This window comes from Cnephaeus nilssonii, assembly GCF_951640355.1.
Source record: "Cnephaeus nilssonii genome assembly, chromosome: 20".
NCBI classification, from domain to species: domain Eukaryota; kingdom Metazoa; phylum Chordata; class Mammalia; order Chiroptera; family Vespertilionidae; genus Cnephaeus; species Cnephaeus nilssonii.
In genome coordinates, this window is record NC_137091.1 from 35736318 (window position 1) to 35754971 (window position 18654).

Below are 18654 nucleotides of genomic sequence, written 5' to 3' on the forward strand. Positions count from 1 at the left end.
GCAGAAGGCAGCCCATCAATAATTCTCTCCCATCATTGATGTTTCTCTCTCTCTCTCTCTCTCTCTCTCTCTCTCTCTCTCTCTTCCTTCCTCTCTGAAATCAATAAAAAATATATTTTTAAAAAGTTATAGGGCTGGGGCACAACTACCCACCATGACCTACCCAGTTAGGAATCTATGATTTATTATAGCACCCTTTAAAAAATATTTTACTGATTTTAGAGAGGAAGGAAGAGGGAGGGAGAGATGGAAACATCAGTGAAGAGAGAGAATCATTGATCTGCTGCCTCCAGCACCAGGGATTGAGCTTGCAACCCGGGCATGTACCCTGACCAGGAATTGAGCCATGACCTCCTGGTTCATAGGTCGATGCTCAACCACTGAGTCACACCGGCTGGACCCTATAACTTTTTTTTTTAATTTAAATTTTTTTAAATATATATTTTATTGATTTTTTTACAGAGAGGAAGGGAGAGGGATAGAGAGTTAGAAACACCGATGAGAGAGAAACATTGATCAGCTGCCTCCTGCACACTCCTCACTGGGGATGTGCTTGCAACCAAGGTACATGCCCTTGCCTGGAATCGAACCTGGGACACTGAGCCAAACCGGTCAGGGCTAAATTTAAATTTTTTATTGTTTAAAAGTATTGCATATGTCTCCTTTTCCCCCACCCCCATTGACCTCTCCCTGGCCATTCCCAACCCCCAGCACACGCCCTCACCCCCCTACTGTCTGTGTCCATGGTTTATGCTTATATGCATGCATACAAGTCCTTGGTTGATCTCTTACCCCCTCCCTCCCCACCCTATAACTTCTTTAGTGAAAGGTTTTAAGCAAGCCCTGTCCATTGTTCTTGTGCATCTAGGTTAACACACCACTGAAATGCCAAAAGTAATATCCCTTGAAGGCATAATCACCCTCAAGAGAACACATAATTTTAACTATCCTGTAATCCAAACCCTGTCTCACTTTCTCCCACCTTTATGTAATCCTCCTTACATTTTCTCCCTAATTTCAAATGCTGCAAAACTGTTATTCTCCAAAGCATTTGAGATCTTGCTTCTAGTCATGTCATCAGTTTGGTTCAAATAAATTAAAAAATGGTCAAAGGTCCTAAATAGACACTTCTCCAAAGAGGACATACAGATGGCCAAGAGACACGAAGAAATACTCAACGTCACTAATTATCCGAGAGATCAAAATAACAATGAGGTACCATCTCACACCTGTCAGTATGGCTATCATCAACAAATCAACAAATGACCAAGTCTTGGTGAGGATGTGGAGAAAAGAGAACCTTAGAATACTGATGGTGGGAATGCAAACTGGTGTAACCATTATGGAAAACAGTATGAAGTTTCCTCCAAAATTTAAATATGGATCTGCTATTTGATCCAGTGGTTCCACTTCTAGGAATATATCCTAAGAAACCTGAAGCACCAATCAGAAAACATGTATGCACCCCTATGTTCACAGCGGCACAAATGGGCCCAGGTCTTACTGAGTAAGGGTCGTGTCATTAGAAAGGTTGAGAACCACTGCTCTAGGGCAACAGAGAATTTGCATTTCTAATGTTGACCTAAAAAAAAAAAAAAAAGTCCGTTATTTTACCAGCAAAAATGGGTTTATTAGGGGACAGCAAAGAATTGCAAATTGGGATATGTGAGCTGAGGCAAAACCTTAGGCAAATCTGGAGAACAAAGGAGAGGAACTGTTCTTCTATAGAGGAAAAGGTGGAGGTGGGAGGAGCTGTTACTCTGAGTCCATTGAAGGAAATTGGGAGTTCAAATGTTTCATTGGCTGAGTTGTGACAATCTCTTATTGGTTGAGTTGTTGCTCAGCTAGAAGAAAAATCTTTCTTCCTCTTGCTCAGGTAGTAAAGTAGAAAACATCTTCCTGTTGGAGATGCAAGGTATGTCTCTTCCTGTTTGGGGCAATTAACCATGAGGGCGTGAGAGCTCCCCCCACAGGCCATGATAACTCCAGTTTTAGTTGAGTTTCCCTTTAAGTTTCACACTAATAAGCCATGTTGATGCTGCTGGTCCAGATCACACTTTGAAAATCACTGGTCTAGAACAACACTTTCAAATAGAAATATAATGTGGACCACATATGGGGTTTTAAATGGTCTAGTAGCCACATTTTTAGCTGTGATAAAAGTGCTATGTTTTTTTTCAAGACCCTTAGATTTTAGAGATACTAGTATATATGTATAAGTATTTATGGGTGAAATTATATGATGTCTGGGATTTGCTTTAAACTAATTCAGTGAGGAAACAGAAAAAAATAAACAAGATTGGCCATATGTTGATAATTGTTGAAAAATAGTGATGGGTACCTGGAGAATCATTATACTATTCTATTTTTTTTTTTTTTTTTGCACGATTTAACATTGTCATGATATGTTTTTTTAAACGGTAGGGGGGGGGGGCGGGGAGAGAGAGAGAGAGAAATTTTTTAAAAGACTGGAGCTCCATGAACAGGCTGGAGAGCTGACAAGGGAGGGTGGAGATGCAGAACAGGAAGGCGGCAGACCTGGCTCCAGGGTATACACAGTGTGGGGGCCTCACTCTTCCTGGAGTAAAGGACTGCGCAGACTCGACCGCTGCACTAACTTGAACTGCGGTGGTTGCATCTCCTGGGCCAGAACGCCTGTCCCTACCCACCTGCTAGGGTTCAGCGGATGCGGCAGACCGCCCACGCCTGCGCAGCATCGCCCTCCTTCGCGTGCAGGGGTCAGTCCCTCCACCCCATAAGTCTCCGAGCAATTCTGGAGGCCCGCTTGGGAGGTGAGATAGAGGGTATGGCCTGGCCTTCTGGGAATTGCAGTTCACGTGCAAGACTAGAGCTACCGCTTAACCCGTCCTGGAGACTACGCAACCCACAATGCACGGCGCGTGCAGCGCCTTAGTGGGGTATTGCTGCCCCCACGCGGCACCGCTGAGAGGGGCCGGGGCTGGGGCTGGGGCTGGGGCTGGGGCTGGGGCTGGGGCGGGGCGGGGGCGGGACTGGGAATGCTGAGGTTCACCCTAGGAACTTCTAGGAAGTCTTTCCAGGAGTGAGCCTCCCAGACCTGGGCCAGGGAAGGGTGGGAGCAGTGAAGAAATTGGCGGTAGGGCCCGCTATGAGGATTAAACGAAATCAGTACAGTAACTGTTGGATGCATATTAGCCTTATCACTAGAGGCCCAATGGCAGAAATGCGTGCATGGGTAGGGTCCCTAGGCCTGGCCAGTGATCAGGGCTGATCTGTGGGGCAACGTGTGGGGCGATCGCCCCCCCCCCCCCCGCCCCCTGCTGGCACCCGTCTTGGCCAGCTCGCTGAAGCCTCTCGACTCCCTCTGCCGGGCTACCGGGAGCTCCTGCTTTGAGCATCTGCCCCCTGGTGGTCGTGCGCATCATAGCAACCATCGTTTTACCGATTGTTCTGCCGTTTGGTCAATTTGCATATTAGGCTTTTATTACACAGCATTATTACAGCTAGTACTTAATACAGTAAACACTTATGTGCCAGGCACTGTTCCCAGCGTTTTACATGTATTGTCTTGTTTAATCCTCCCAGCTGCCATTTGAAATACTATCAGCCCCCTTCACCTCTAGAGGAATGAAGCTGAGGCCAGAGAAAGGATAATCTGTCCAAAGCCACTCAGCTGCTCAGTGGCAGAGCTGGGACTTGAACCAAGGCTCTCAGGCTTCAGAGTCTGTGTTCTTCCTCATTGAATAAAACACTCTTTGATCACTCTATTAATTTATCCCAAGGTTGTATTTAGCACATGAACCAATTCAAGATGGCAATTAGCATGTGGATCTCTGGTTGGTGATTATCTCACACATTCCTGCCCAAGTTTGTGATTTAGCCCAACTCCAAGACGGAGTTGATGATTGCACAAATTTATAATTGGCACATGAATCAGCAGTGCTAGGAGTTGGAATCATTAGGTTTTAATTAGTACCTGTGTTTGCGCACAGCCAATCTGTCCATGCCTAGAAAGCCCTATCCCCTTTTGGCCCAGGTCAGCGGTCGGCAAACCGCGGCTCACGAGCCACATGTGGCTCTTTGGCCCCTTGAGTGTGGCTCTTCCACAAAATACCACGGCCTGGGCGAGTCTATTTTGAAGAAGTGGCGTTAGAAGAAGTTTAAGTTTAAAAAATTTGGCTCTCAAAAGAAATTTCAATCGTTGTCCTGTTGATATTTGGCTCTGTTGACCAATGATCCAGGTGATCACCTCCTCAAATGTCGCCCCATCCCTTCCATGAGCCCCACCCCACCACCACCTGGCTAGCAGACTTGGTGGCTTCCTTGCCCCTCTTCTGCCCCTCATCTTGTTCACAATGGAGTATCAAAGGGACACCCTCAGGTTCAGAAATTATCTGTTCTCTTTCTGTCTTATGAGGAGACACAATTCCAAAGCCTGAACTGTATCTAATTCACAGGTATGTTCCCGGCATTGGGCCTGCAACACAGGGAGAGCTCAATAAATGCTCAGCAGAAAAGCACTGTACATGCACTATCATCCTTCTGCAATGACCTAAGGACTTACCAAATCAAGCCAGATCCACTCTGCCCTCAAAGGGGCCAAATTTGTGGTCACCCACCCCAAAGTCAAGTACCAGGTTATATGTGTGGGTGGTGAGGGTGGGGCTAGGAACTTCTCCCTGCAGAGGATTTGGTCAAGTGGATGAAACAAGGTTCCATAGCCTCTTCCTCTGAGGCTGTGGATTTGGTGGAGATTGACGTTGAGTCCGTTGTAATTCACACTCCCTTTAAATAATTGTGCCCGAGAGGAGCTGCCCAGCCTGGGAATACGTTCCAGCACCCCTTCCATCCAGGATGGCCACGTGACTGAAATACGGGCAGAAAGGAGCTTTGTAGGTCACGTTGGGGACCATGTTTTAAACGAAGTCGGTGAATTTTCCACATCCCATCTCCTTCCATTTTGCCAGGTGGAAGCAGATAATTCTGAGCCCCATAAAATAATTGAGGCACAAAATTGACAAGTCTGTGTATGAATCACCAGGTGGAAGACAGCTGCCAAGCAAGCAGGACACCTGTGGTGAAAAACAAACTATCATATGAAGTCACTGAAACCCAGAGGGTTATTTGTTACAGCAGCTGGAATCATGCTCACTAATACACTAAACTTTCCTCTCTGGGTCCCTGATATCCGTAAAGCTTGAGCACTAGTCATTCTGTAAAACATGCCTCTAACCTCCCATTGTGGTGGTCAGGCTTTTTACACGGCAGGTCTACACAGTGGCCCAGAGTCTCTATGTTTACTATTTAAAGTTGTCAGTATACAGTATATCCCTCCATTCTTTGCACAAATATAAACTTTTCTCCATATTCTTATGGAAGTTTTATTCCATGTTGATAGCCGGAAGTCCTTAAGCAGACCCTGGAAGTTGTGGTAGGTCTTCCACTGTAGTTAAGCAGAACCTCATGCATAGGGTCTTGGGAGAAGTTGGTGCTTGCCTGGGACCCATCAGTCTGATTTAGGGTTAGTGTATGTGTATGGGGAGGGGATGGGAAGGGGAGAGGGTGTACTAATCTTTCTGCTTCTCTCTTTTGACCTTCCATATGGGGCTGCACCTTCGGGCCTGATTTTTTATTTATGTTTATTTTTTTTAATTTGGGAGAGGAGTGAGGGAGAGGGAGAGAAATGTCAATTTGTTGTTCCACTTACTTATGCAGTCATTGGTTGATTTTTGTATGTGTCCTGATAGGGGATCAAACCTGCAACCTCTAACCAACTGAGCTACCCAGCCAGGGCCAGGCCTGAACTTTATTTTTATTTATTTAATATATTTTTATTTATTTTTTACAGAGAGGAAGGGAGAGGGAGAGAGAGCTAGAAACATCGATCAGCTGCCTCCTGCACATTCCCTACTGGGGATGCGCCCGCAACCAAGGTACATGCTCTTGACTGGAATCGAACCTGGGACCCTTCAGTCCGCAGGCCGACGCTCTATCCACTGAGCCAGACCGGTTAGGTCCAGGCCTGAACTTTAAAGTGAGTCCCCAGTCCTCAGTACTGATTAATGTGCTAATTACAAAGCTGAGCTAATTCCCATGAACTCCACTGGCTAGACTGGAGTTGGTGGCTGTTAGTTGAGGATAAAGGGACACTACCTCCATCTCTTCTTGCTCTGATAAACCCATGACGTGCAAGGGGCCTAAGTTTGTTTATTTTTTTTTAATATATTTTTATTGATTTCAGAGAGGAATGGAGAGGGAGAGAGAGACAGAAACATCAATGATGAGAGAGATTCATTGATTGGCTGCCTCCTGCACACCTCCCACTGGGGATCAAGCCCACAACCTGGGCATGTGCCCTTGACCGGAATTGAACCTGGGACCTTCCAGTCCACAGGCCGACGCTCTATCCACTGAGCCAAACCGGCTAGGGCAAGTTAGTTTATTTTTAAAGTGACTTTATTTTGGCAGACGCACTGACTTCATTAACTTGGTTGTACTTATGCACACATGTGCATGTGTGTATACGTGTATCCATCACTTGTAATCGTTTGACTCTCTAAATACAGGGTTGGGCAGAAGTAGATTTACAGATATTCGTATGGAAAAATAATACAATAATTAATAAAAAATAACACAAGAATAAACTGTTTCACATACTCACAACTGTAAACCTATGTTTGTCCCACCCTGTATGTTTCTTGTATGTATGTGTGGATGTATCATTTACACATGTGGACAAGAAAGAATCTGTGTGCAGAATGTTTCTGCACATGTACCCTCTCACATGTCTGTGAGTCTGTGTATGTGTTTCAGAAGTGTGTGTTTCTAAGTATGCACTTGTGTATGTCTCTTCAACTCGAACATGGGTCTAGGTGTATGTTTGTTCCATGTCCCTGCTGTGTCCATGTGTGTTCTGGTGAGCCTCTGAGTACTTGATGTGCATGTGTGAGTATGGGTATGTCCTCGGTGTGTATCTGTGTATATTCGAGCAGACTCTGTGTATGGATACGAGCAGTCCTCTTCCCACTTAGGTCGCCTCAGCTCTCAGGCAGTTTAACCTCATTCTTCCTCCTGTGGCTGTTTCCATTGCTTCTGTCCCCTTCTCCAAATGCTGAAATTAAGTGAAGGCAGCAATTAAGTGGGGTTCCCCAGACAACCATCCTACCAGGATCCCCTTCCAGGAGCTAAATGAGCACATGCACACCCACGCAAAATACTATCCAGGCACAGCAGAGCCCCGAGGCTGCACTTGCTATGGCATGAAGGCACCATTGGGCTGCACACAAACAGCATAGGAGGTTTCTTTGTCCACCTGCTTCATTTGTACCATCCGTCAGGCTTCAGCATAAAGGTCCCCTCCTGCAGGAAGCCACCGTAACTCCCTAGAGCCCGCTTCTGGGGTCCCACACCCATTTGGTCCCCATCCGAGGCCAGACTAGTCTGAGCTGTCTGGAGATGGGTCTTTCCCCCTTTTGGAATATGAGCTCAGTGAAGGCAGGACCTAATGCTCTTAGTCGCTACTTTTGCTGCAGGGCCATCTGGCCCACAAATCTACGGGAAATACAGAGCTAGCATCTTTGCCGCTGCCGGTCTCTGTTTCCAAACACCTCTGTAGGTCTCCAAGCACTCTGGTCTCTTTGGCACATCCTTGGGTTGCTATATCCTCTCGGTCCACCAGGTTTTTTCACAGCTGTAGTGGGCAGTTCCATGCACATTGCAGCTATTCCCAGTTTACCCCAGGGGTTCTCCAAGTGTGGTTCCTGGACCAACAGCATTAGCATCCCCCGGGAACTTGTTAGAGATGCAAATAGTTGGACTCCACCTCAGACTTACTGAGTCAGAAACTCTGGGTTTGGGGCCTGAAGGTCTATGGTTAACAAGTCCTTCGAGTAATTCCAATGCAGCTAGCGTGTGAGGATTACTGGTCTAGCGCACACAAGACATCCCTCCCTCCTTTTCTGCCTCAGATTGTTAGGGGCAGAAATAGAATACTGGAAATGAATGATAATGATAAGAAATATTAATCAAGCTCTGATGACCATGATGGCTCTGTTCTGATTACAAGCACATTTTCACGTGGCTGCGACAGGGGAGCTAACATTGGCATGCAGTCCACGCTCCTTCTGAGAACTGCCTGTCATTATGGAAAGATGTACAATCTAGTCCTGGAGGCACCTGCTCTTGACATGCCCCGGCTCTATTGCCGGTAATCTGGTCCCAGGATTCCCAAGTCACTCGCCCGCTGTGACTCTCCCCACCTCCCCCAGCCCCAGCCTGCATGACTTGCATGACTTGTATCCTGTAATGATTATCCTGTGGCTACTTTTCCATTCCTCTAATTCCCACTTTCCCATGTAACCTTTGTCCTTCTACCCAATATAAGCAGCTGGCTTATGGTGGAATGCAGAGCAGATTTTTGTTGATAATCTGCTGCTCTCCCATACTGCCAGCATCATTGGAGTAAACACTGATATATGATTCAACCCGGTCTCTGCTTAATTGGCTGAAGTAGAAACAGGCAGCCTGGACCCCTTGGTTGTCCGGCTACAGGATTGGGATGGTTCTCAGTACTACCCCCTCCCCCACAAAGGGACAATCATCACCCCAAGTGGTAGGAATTGGTGGATAACGGCCCCAGCCTCTCTGAATTTTGCATGTGGGAGGAAGAGGGGAAACAGTTTGTGTTCTACACGGTTCCTTAATGTTCCCCAGAAGAACTGACCCCTAGCTGCCCAGAAAGGTAACTTGCTTTCCATCTCCATCTTCTATTCACTTTCTTCTTTCTCTGTTTCACTCTGCTTCCTCCCTTACCCATTTCCTGGGTCTCCCCCCGCCCCCCCCCCTCGGCAAAATAAACCAGTTCCACTGAATTCTAGTCCCACTCTTCTCATGGCATTATCTCCGGGTGTTTCCCTCTGTCTCCCCTCACCTTCACCACTTCTGTAGCATCCCTAAAACTGTCCTTTTTCTGAGTGTCTGCAAACCCGTATCCACTGTGCTGGGCCAGGAGCATGATGAACTTTGCTAATGATTTGGAAAGATGGGCCCTTGAGCTGAGTTTATTTGGCTGCAATTTTTCAATACACATAAGTGGAAGGAGCCTAAAATCTGTTTTGAAACCTTCAGCAAAGCTAGGGCCGACAAAGTGGGTGACCCTGTCCCCAAGAAGGCCGCTTTATTCCTCCACTCAGATGAGGGTTCCCACAGGTGGTTTATGACCATCCAGGTTCCACCAGGCTGGGGCCATGGCCATTGGCCAAGGCTGTGTTCCCTTCAGACCAGGGCTCTCAAAGGATCAGGCCCTCCCTGTTACTATGACCAAGTTCCCAGGTCAGGCTTGTAGACCACTTCCCACATCCCTCCTCCTGCAACACCATCACCATGAGGCACGTGGGACACCCCACATTACCCTCCCCCATCCTCTCACAGCATCAGGATGCGCGGACACCAGTTCTGGTGAGTCCTGTGTTGGTACAATTCCAGTAGGTCCTCTGGGGCCGTGGATGTGAGTGGAGAGGGGAACTCAATGGATAGGCTTCTCTGGGTCAACCTAGCAAGGTCCTGCCTCTCCTATTTCCTATCTCCTCCTCCTTCCATGGGCTATCTGGTCAGTGTATCTTTTTTATTTGTTTGTTTTTTGTTAATCCTCACCTGGAGATATTTTTTCCAGTGCTTTTCAGAGGGAGTAGAAGGGAAGGAGGGAGTGGGAGACGAGAGAGAGAGAGAGAGAGAGAGAGAGAGAGAGAGAGAGAGAGAGAGATTTGAGAGACACATTGGCTGGTTGCCTCCCTCGTGTGCTGCCATCGGGGGCTGGGAGCGAACCTGCAACCGAGGTACATGCCCTTGGCCAGGAATTGAATCTAGGACCCTTAGGTGCAGAGGCCACCACTCTAACCACTGAGCACACTGGCCAGGGCTAGCCAGTGTGTCTTGATGTCTAGCTCCAAGTCCAGAGGGCACAGTCTCGAAGTCAGCGTTGCCCTTTGCAGCCAGGGCAAGGAGTCTTGGGGAGGAGCACTCCCCCCTCTGGCCTGAAAGGTCAGTCCTGTTGCTGGGCAGGGTCCAGGTAAGGAAGCGCCACTTGTGGAGAGGACATCAGGGGAGGTGGTGCTGAGACTGGGGACAGGTTTGGGGGGCCGGGGACTCTGGGATGGAGGGCCACATTCAATGCTCTGAATGAGAACTGGACACACACGCACACACTCTCACACACACACACACACACACACACACACACACACACACGTGCACATACCCATCCTCACAGCTGAGTTGGCCCAGCTCAGTCCCCCCACTATGTCTCTTTGACTTTCTCTATGTCTTTCTCTTTCTCAGTCCCTGACTTGTCCTTGTCTCCTCTGTTTCTCTCTCCGGGTCTCTCAGTGTCTCTGTGTATTTCCATCGCTCCTTGAATAAGTCTGTGTCTTTCTATCTCTCTGTCTCAGTCTTTCTCATTCTACTTCTCTCTATCCCCCTAATCGAAGTCTGCCCATATTTTTTTGTCTCCGTCTCTATCTCTGCATCTCTGTCTGTATCCCAGGATTCTTGCTCCCAAGCAACGCCCGGGCGACTCCCTGGGAGGCGGGGGCGGGGAGGCGCCTTTGAAAAAGGGAGGGCAGCCTACACCTTTAAGCGCGGGCGCGCGCCGAGCCTGCGCCTTTAAGCGCGGGCGCGCGCGCGGCCCTGGGTTCCTGGCGTGGAGGCCGCGGGAGCACCCGGGCCCGGCCTGCCTGCCCAGCCCCCGCCCCGGCCCCCGCCCCGGCCCCGGCGGGGGAGGGGTCTCTGAGGACGGCCCCTCCCCCCTGCGCCCCTCCCGCGCTGCGGTGCCCTCACCCGGCGTGCCCCTGTCTGTTCGCCCCACCCCGGCCCCCGGGGCTTCCTGGCCGGCCCCTCCCCCACCGCCGCCGACCCCTTCCCTCCTGGCCAGCCTCCGCTACATACTGGGAAGCAAGCTGGTAGCCTGCACCGCAGACCCAGAGCCTGCAACCCGACATCGGGGGCCTGCACCTCGGGATCGGACCCAGAGATCTGGAAACAGGGACCCCAAGACTGGAGTCTGAACACCAATATCTGGGGCTGGAATCTCAATTATCAGTCGCTGAGAACCCAATACTTGGAACCTGAGCCCCAAGACTTGGATTATGGATCCCAACATTTGGAGCCTGAACCTCAAGATTTGGCATCTAAAACCCCCAATCTGGAGCTAAAACTGAATTCTGTGCCTGAGACTTTGAAATCTGGGATGGGATTCCTGTGTCTATTCCCCCAGAATCCACCACTTGGGACCCGAACCCTGAGATTTAGGCCTCAAATTCCAAGATCTGTACCCTGGCATTCCAAGGGGCCTAAACCTGAGTTCTGGCCTGAAGTCCTTGCTGCAAACCTGAATGCTGAAATCTGGGACTAGAGACCTCCAAAACTTGACTTAGCACCCCAGTAACTGAATCCAGCACCCCAGTACCAGACCCCAGGACTAGACTTAGGGCTTAGACCCTAAACTCTCCATTTGGCTGTTTTTCATCCCAAGACTGGAGCTGGGTGACCCTGACTCTGAACAACCTAAAGGGGTGCCTGAGTCTCTAAAATTGGACCCTCGCTGCCCAATATCTGGGGACCTGGGACTCTTAAGTATCAAGGTCTAGAGACTCCATGACCACATATATAAGCCGAAACACGAGGTCAGTCCCTCTACAGAGGCCTTGGGGACAGGAAGGAGCGACTGAGCACCCCCTCCAGAGCCCTGACCTTTGACCCCCTGGGAGCCTGAAGACTCTGCTCCCTGGGACGCTTCCAACTCAGGTAAGGCAACTGGGAGGGAGTTTCTCAGTGACTCCCATCATGGGAAGGGGCTAGAGAGGAACTTTGTGGCTGGGGTTGGGGGTAGGTAAGGACCATGTAACCCTGGGAATCCTCAGGGTTTCTCCCAGAAACAGACACCCCATCCATGGATCTACCCTCCAGTTCCTCTGCCTCAGACACTCTCTGGACATTTGGCCAGCCCTGCCCCTCTCTGATCTCCTCTTCCCCAGTTGATGGCATCTCTAGGTCTGTGACCCACTCCCAGTAGATCTTCTAACTTCTTCCCACCATGTGTATCTTGTCTGACCGTCTCCAACCACCTCTCCTGCCTGCCTCTCCCATCCACCACTCCTGTCTCTTTTCTCCCCCTCTCTCTCTGACCATCTTTGACACTTCTGTCCACTGCTCCTCTCTCTGGCCACCTCTGGCCACCACTCATCTCAGTAACCATCTCTGTCCACCTCTTCTGTCTTTGATCGTCCACAGCCCTGTCCACAGCTTCTCTCTCTGGCCACCTCTATCTACTGCTTCATCCGTGACCACCTTTGATATCTTGGCTGCTGTCTAGTCATCTTGCATTGGCTCTCTTGCCCTTCTCCAGCCCTGACTCTCAGCTGTGGCCTTTGACTGTCTGGCCATTTTTGACATCTCTGTCTACGACTCTTCCCTCCGGCCACTGGTCTGTCTATTCTCCGGCTTCCTCTGGTCCACATTTCCTTTCTCTGCCCATCTTTCACCATCTCTCTTGCCCTCCTCCCACTCCTGACCCTAATTGCCAGTTGACAACCATCTGACCATCTCTGGCCTTTACTGACGGACTACCTCTCTTCTCTGTTCTGTGATCATTTCTAATATCCCTGGCGGCCTTCCCTCTGTCTGATGACCTCTCCACACCCATCGCCCAGCTGTCCTCTCCTCCTGACCACCTTTCTGGTTTTTGACCATCTTTTACGGTCTCTCCCAGATCTGACCACCCCTGACCACTTCCTCTCTCTTTGTCCACCACTTATCTTCTTGATTATCTCTAACCATCTCTCTTCTCTGGTCATTTTCAACTACTTCTGACCACCTCTTCTCTCTTTGGCCATCTTTGACCATCTCTCGGTGACCATGTCTAAAGCCCTCTTGCTTATCTTCTAATCACCGCCACCCTGACCAACCCTCCCATTCTATCACCATCTCTGGCCATTTCTAACCACCTCCCTGCCTTCTGACCATCTTTGTTCATTTCTGCTCCCTCTGTCCTCCCGTGATACATCTGAGTCTTGGACCATCTTTTCCAGCTTTTTTACATGTCGGACCCTTCCTCTGACCATCACTAACCAACTCTTCTGCTCTTAGCTCATTGTGACCTTCTCTCCTGGTCTTGGACCGCCCCAACCCCCTCTGGTCGCCCTCTTCTGACCTCAGCCTGCCCTAATGCCTCCCTTCTTCCCTGCAGGCCAACCCTGCCCGAGATGGCCATCCTCCCGCTGCTCCTTTGCCTGCTGCCGCTGGCCCCCGCCTCATCTCCACCCCAGCTAGCGACGCCCAGCCTGTGTCCCCGTCGCTGCCGCTGCCAGACACAGTCACTGCCCCTAAGTGTGCTGTGCCCAGGGGCAGGCCTTCTGTTTGTGCCACCCTCGCTGGACCGCAGGGCGGCCGAGTTGCGCCTAGCGGACAACTTCATTGCGGCTGTGCGCCGCCGTGACCTGGCCAACATGACGGGCCTGCTGCATCTGAGCTTGTCACGCAATACCATCCGCCACGTGGCAGCCGGTGCCTTTGCTGATCTTCGCGCCCTGCGTGCCCTGCATCTGGATGGTAACCGGCTGACCTCACTGGGCGAGGGTCAACTGCGTGGCCTGGTCAATTTGCGCCATCTCATCCTGAGCAACAACCAGCTGGCAGCCCTGGCAGCTGGTGCCCTGGACGACTGTGCCGAGACACTTGAAGACCTCGACCTCTCCTACAACAACCTGGAACAGCTGCCCTGGGAGGCTTTGGGCCGCCTGGGCAACGTCAATACATTGGGCCTCGACCACAACCTGCTGGCTTCTGTGCCCGCCGGCGCCTTTTCCCGCCTGCACAAGTTGGCGCGGCTGGATATGACCTCCAACCGCCTGACCACCATCCCACCTGACCCACTCTTCTCCCGCCTACCCCTGCTAGCCAGGCCCCGGGGGTCACCTGCCTCTGCCCTGGTGCTGGCCTTCGGTGGGAACCCCCTGCACTGCAACTGCGAGCTGGTGTGGCTGCGGCGGCTGGCGAGGGAGGATGACCTCGAAGCCTGCGCCTCCCCACCTGCTCTGGGCGGCCGCTACTTCTGGGCTGTGGGTGAGGAGGAGTTTGTGTGTGAGCCCCCCGTGGTAACCCACCGCTCACCACCCCTGGCAGTGCCTGCTGGTCGGCCAGCTGCCCTGCGCTGTCGGGCTGTGGGGGACCCCGAGCCCCATGTGCGCTGGGTATCGCCCCAGGGCCGGCTGCTGGGCAACTCCAGCCGTGCTCGCGCCTTCCCGAATGGGACGCTGGAGCTGCTGATCACTGAGCCGACTGATGGAGGCATCTTCACCTGCATTGCGGCCAATGCAGCTGGCGAGGCCACGGCTGCTGTTGAGCTGACTGTGGGTCCCCCACCACCCCCCCAGCTAGCCAACAGCACCAGCTGTGACCCCCCGCGGGACGGGGATCCTGATGTCCTCACCCCACCTTCTGCTGCCTCTGCCTCTGCCTCCGCCAAGGCAGCAGACCCTGGGCCCCCTGCTGACCGTGGTGTCCAGGTGACTGAGCATGGGGCCACAGCTGCTCTCGTCCAGTGGCCAGATCAGCGGCCTATCCCGGGCATTCGCATGTACCAGATCCAGTATAACAGCTCAGCCGATGACATCCTCGTCTACAGGTGCAGTGTCCAGGCAGTGGGCAGCTTGCGGGGGGGGGGGGGGTGAAATGGAGGGAGGGTTAGAGATATGTCTACTGATACCCAGGCTGCAACACAGCTGAGAAATGAGGCTGCAAACTTACAAAGGAAATCAGACAGCAAAGGTAAGAGAGTAAAAAGGAATCTGGCAGCAGTGTTAAAAAGAAATAAGGCAGCAAAAGTAAATAGTAACAAACATATAAAGGAAATCAGACAGCAAAAGTAAAAAGTGACCAGGCCAAAAGAATAAAGAGTTGAAGGGGAAGGGCAAGTTTGGGGAGATACAAGCAAATTTAAGTAGTAAAGGAAAAGAGAGACCAGGTATTTCCAGGTGACAGGGCTAAATACAAGAGACGCTGCAGGCAGAAAAAGAGATCAAGCAAGAAGGTATAGTGATCGTGGGGAAAAACGGAATCAGTCAGCCCCGCGGCAGAGGCACTCAGACCAGGGGTTCAAAGGAAAAACGGAAGGAAGTTAAACAGATTTCACTTTGGGCTTGTGCCGTGCGAACTGCTCCACATATTTGGAGTTCTTATATGCAACATCTCAATTTTTTATTTTCTAAATCAAATGAAACCTAGTTTAAGCTCCACCTGCTAGGTGAGCAGGAATGTTCAGTTTGCCACTGTTGGGGATTCCCTTCTCTCTTCTGTTGTTGCAGACACAAAACCTGGGGCTTAAATACTCCACGAGGTGGGCCAGCGTAACTGGTGCCCCGGCGCTGGAGAGGACGGGGCACATCTGCTGTGGCCACATGTGTTCTGTAGTCTTGGCTCTGGCGTGGGGCCTGCTGACGCCTCTCCCCCAGTCCAGCCTTGCATGGATGGCGGTGGATGGCTCCCTGTTCTCACTGCCAGGCTGAGCCAATGGTGCAGTCCCACCTCCTGGCCGCGGAGAACTGGGCCTCCTAAGACTTGGGGTCTGCACCTTGTCACCTAGCATCTGGGTCCTGTTGCCCTCCTCAGGGACCCCAAGAGATAATCACTGGATCTCCTTTTCAGTCTTGGAAATCTAATAAGCTCGTTCCACTCTCTTTCATAGGCAGTGTGCGCAGTAGATTCCATGGAGGGTCCACCTGAAAAATCACACCAGTTCTATCCACTGTGCCTGGCAGGGGATGGGATGAATGCTCTCCTAGATAGTCACCCTCCCAGAGACAATCAGAGTTTCCTGTAGCTCCCTCCCTCAGTAAAGCAATTTAAGAATAAAACTGATTATAAAACAAGTTAAATCTCCAACAGAGTGCTCTGCTACAAAAGGTAGTATAGTGGAATTGGGTGTCAGAGAAACTAAGCAACAGAGATAAAAGGAATCAGTAGGCAGAGATGGGAATAAATAAGGCAACAGAGAAAAAAATCAGCAGTGGTGACTGAGGCACATCAGTTGGATGAAAAGGGTATCAGATGACAGGACTCACTGCAAAGCAGGTTATAGATATAACTAGTAGCCCATTTGCAGGAAGAATCCTGCAAGCGGCCACTGTGGCTGCGTGCACTGCCGCTGCCGCCCACCCCGCTCCGCCCCGCCAGGGCTTTCCCTCTGGCAGCCACCTTGCTTTCTGCTTTTCCTCCCTCTTCCTTCTAAGTTGTCTTCAGTCTTCACTCCTCCCTCCCTCAGCATATCCAAATTAACCACCATCTTTGTTGGGTAATTTGCATATTCGCCCTGATTGGCTGGTGGGCGTGGCTTTGGCTGGTGGGCGTGTCTTGGGCATAGCGAAGGTGCGGTCAATTTGCATATTACTGCTTTATTAGGTAGGATAAGGCAGTGGGACTAGGAAGGTGTTCGTTTGCAGGTTAGACGGAAATCGGGCTCAGTGATATGGAGGAATCCGGTGGTTAGATGAGAAAGAATCTAACTGGACACTGGAGGCAAAGAGAAATCGGCACGGGCTGGAGGGAAGTCAGAAGCTAGAGGGAAACTGAGAGGTGGAATAAGAGGGAAAGTGGATATGGGGTTAGAAGGAAATGGGAATTGGGTTAGAGGGAGGTCAGAGAAGGTGAGGGTGCAATTGGGTGGTGAGCTGGAGATTGCTGGCTGTAGGTCTAGAAGGAGCTCAGGTGGTAGGCTGGTGGGACGTTGGGTGAAGGACTGAAGGAACTCAGGCAGTGAGCCAGGGGAGACTAGGGTGGGAGGACCAGAGTGAAATTAAGTGGTGGAGTGGAGCAAAACTGGGCAGCAAAGTCAGAGGGAGCTGCAGTTGCGGGCTGGTGGGAAATTGGGCTGGCAGTGCGGGATGGAAATCAGGCAGCTGGGTATAAAATGAAACAGGACTGGGAGAACTCAAGCAGTGGGCCACAGAGAAACTGGGCAGTGGGCGAGAGTGAAATTAGGCAGCAGAGCAGAGGGGAAGGGGTCAGTGGCACTGGAGGGAATTTGAGCTTGTGGGGGAGGTCAAACGGGGGGATTTGAGAGGAATGTGACAGTAAAGTTAGATGGTGGGCTGAGGTAAAATTGGCTAACAGACTGGAGGCATATCCGTCAGGCCACTGACTGGGTGTCCGACTAAAGGAATTCCAGCAGTGGTTAGAGGGAATTCAGAGGTTAGAGTGAAACGCAGCAGCTGGACTGGGGAGAAATTCTCTAGACTGGAGTGTAGGGATGGAGTGCAGGGTGGGTGCTGGTAGCTGGAGTCTTGACCCCTACCTGCCTGTCCCTCCAGGATGATCTCCGCCGACAGCCGTTCCTTCCTGTTGACAGACCTGGCGACCGGCCGCACCTACGATCTGTGCGTGCTAGCAGTGTACGAGGACAGCACCACGGGGCTGACGGCCACGCGGCCCGTTGGCTGCGCTCGCTTCTCCACGGAGCCCACACTGCAACCCTGTGGGGTCCCGCACGCACCCTTCCTGGGAGGCACCATGATCATCGCGCTGGGTGGTGTCATCGTGGCCTCAGTACTGGTCTTCATCTTCGTTCTGCTCATGCGCTACAAGGTGCACGGTGGCCAGCCCCCTGGCAAGCCCAAGGCACCCGCACCCGTCAGCAGCGTTTGCTCCCAGACCAACGGCACCACCCAGGCCCCGTCTGCTCCTCCTGAGCCCTCCGCACCGAGGGCCCACACCATGGTCCAGCTGGACTGTGAGCCCTGGGGGCCCAGTCACGAACCCACAGGACCCTAACCTCGTGCCCACCAAGGGGTGGCAGGACCTAAGCACCCTGTGGGACCTGGCCTCAGACTCACCAAATTGTTCACGGTTTTTAAAACTCGGATGGGGAGGGTGTCAGGGGCACTGAGGGGCACAACAAGAAAGTCCTATTTTTCTAAGCTTGGGCCTGGGCCCTTGCCCTTGTCTCTGTCTGTGGGAGTTGGGGTTACCATGCAGGGTCTGGAGCTGGGATGCCTCTTCTGGGGAGAGATCCATCTAGTTCTGTCCAAGGTCCCTGGATGTGGCGGAGGAGGATCATCCATTTAGCCAACAGGCATTCCTTGAGCGTCGTCTCTGAGCACGCCCTGTGATGGGTGATGCTGTGGTGCCTCTGACGGCCCCAGCTCTGCCCTCAGACAGTGATCAGAGACGTGGTCACGAGGGAAGCCTGGGAGATTGTGGGAGCCCAGAAATGGTGCCTGACGCAGCCTAGGAAGAAGGGCTTCCTGGAAGAGACATGGGACCTGAGAATGATCTCTGAAGGAGATAATTGGCCAAAAGCAGAGGGAAGGGTGTTCCAGGCAGAGGGCACAGTACAACCAAGGACTTCGTAAGTGCCAGGCATTGGGGTACTGTGATAGAGGAGAGGTAGGAGGGGTGAGCAAGGTCCAGGCTTTCCAGGTGGAGGAGTTCAGACTCTGGCCAGATAGTATTGGCAGCCATGGAAGACTTAATGCAGAGGAGGACAGCATCCGGTTTGGGCTTTAGGAATATCCTTCTAGCTACCATGGGGAAGGTGGACCAGAGGGGAAGACTGAAGTAAGGAGCCCGGATGGAAGCCAGGGTAAGGACCTGTGTGAGTAAGGACAAGACTGGACCAGGGCGGGAGGG

At 51.5% G+C, this 18654-nt stretch overlaps 1 protein-coding gene across 1 annotated transcript; it reads left to right on the forward strand.

Moving 5' to 3' along the window:
* The first annotated feature begins 10660 nt into the window (after nucleotides 1-10660).
* LRFN3 (leucine rich repeat and fibronectin type III domain containing 3) lies at nucleotides 10661-18403 on the forward strand. The gene is made up of 3 exons (XM_079759440.1): nucleotides 10661-11778; nucleotides 13220-14656; nucleotides 17337-18403. Exons 2-3 carry the CDS (start codon nucleotides 13236-13238, stop codon nucleotides 17794-17796), a joined length of 1881 nt encoding a protein of 626 aa, XP_079615566.1. The 5' UTR covers nucleotides 10661-11778; nucleotides 13220-13235; the 3' UTR covers nucleotides 17797-18403.
* The last annotated feature ends 251 nt before the right edge of the window (nucleotides 18404-18654 follow it).

Coding starts and splice junctions, on each gene's coding strand:
- LRFN3 (XM_079759440.1), top strand. CDS start 13,236: ATGGCCATCCTCCCGCTGCTCCTTTGCCTGCTGCCGCTGGCCCCCGCC. Junction 14,657..17,336: donor GATGACATCCTCGTCTACAG/GTGCAGTGTCCA, acceptor CTGTCCCTCCAG/GATGATCTCCGCCGACAGCC.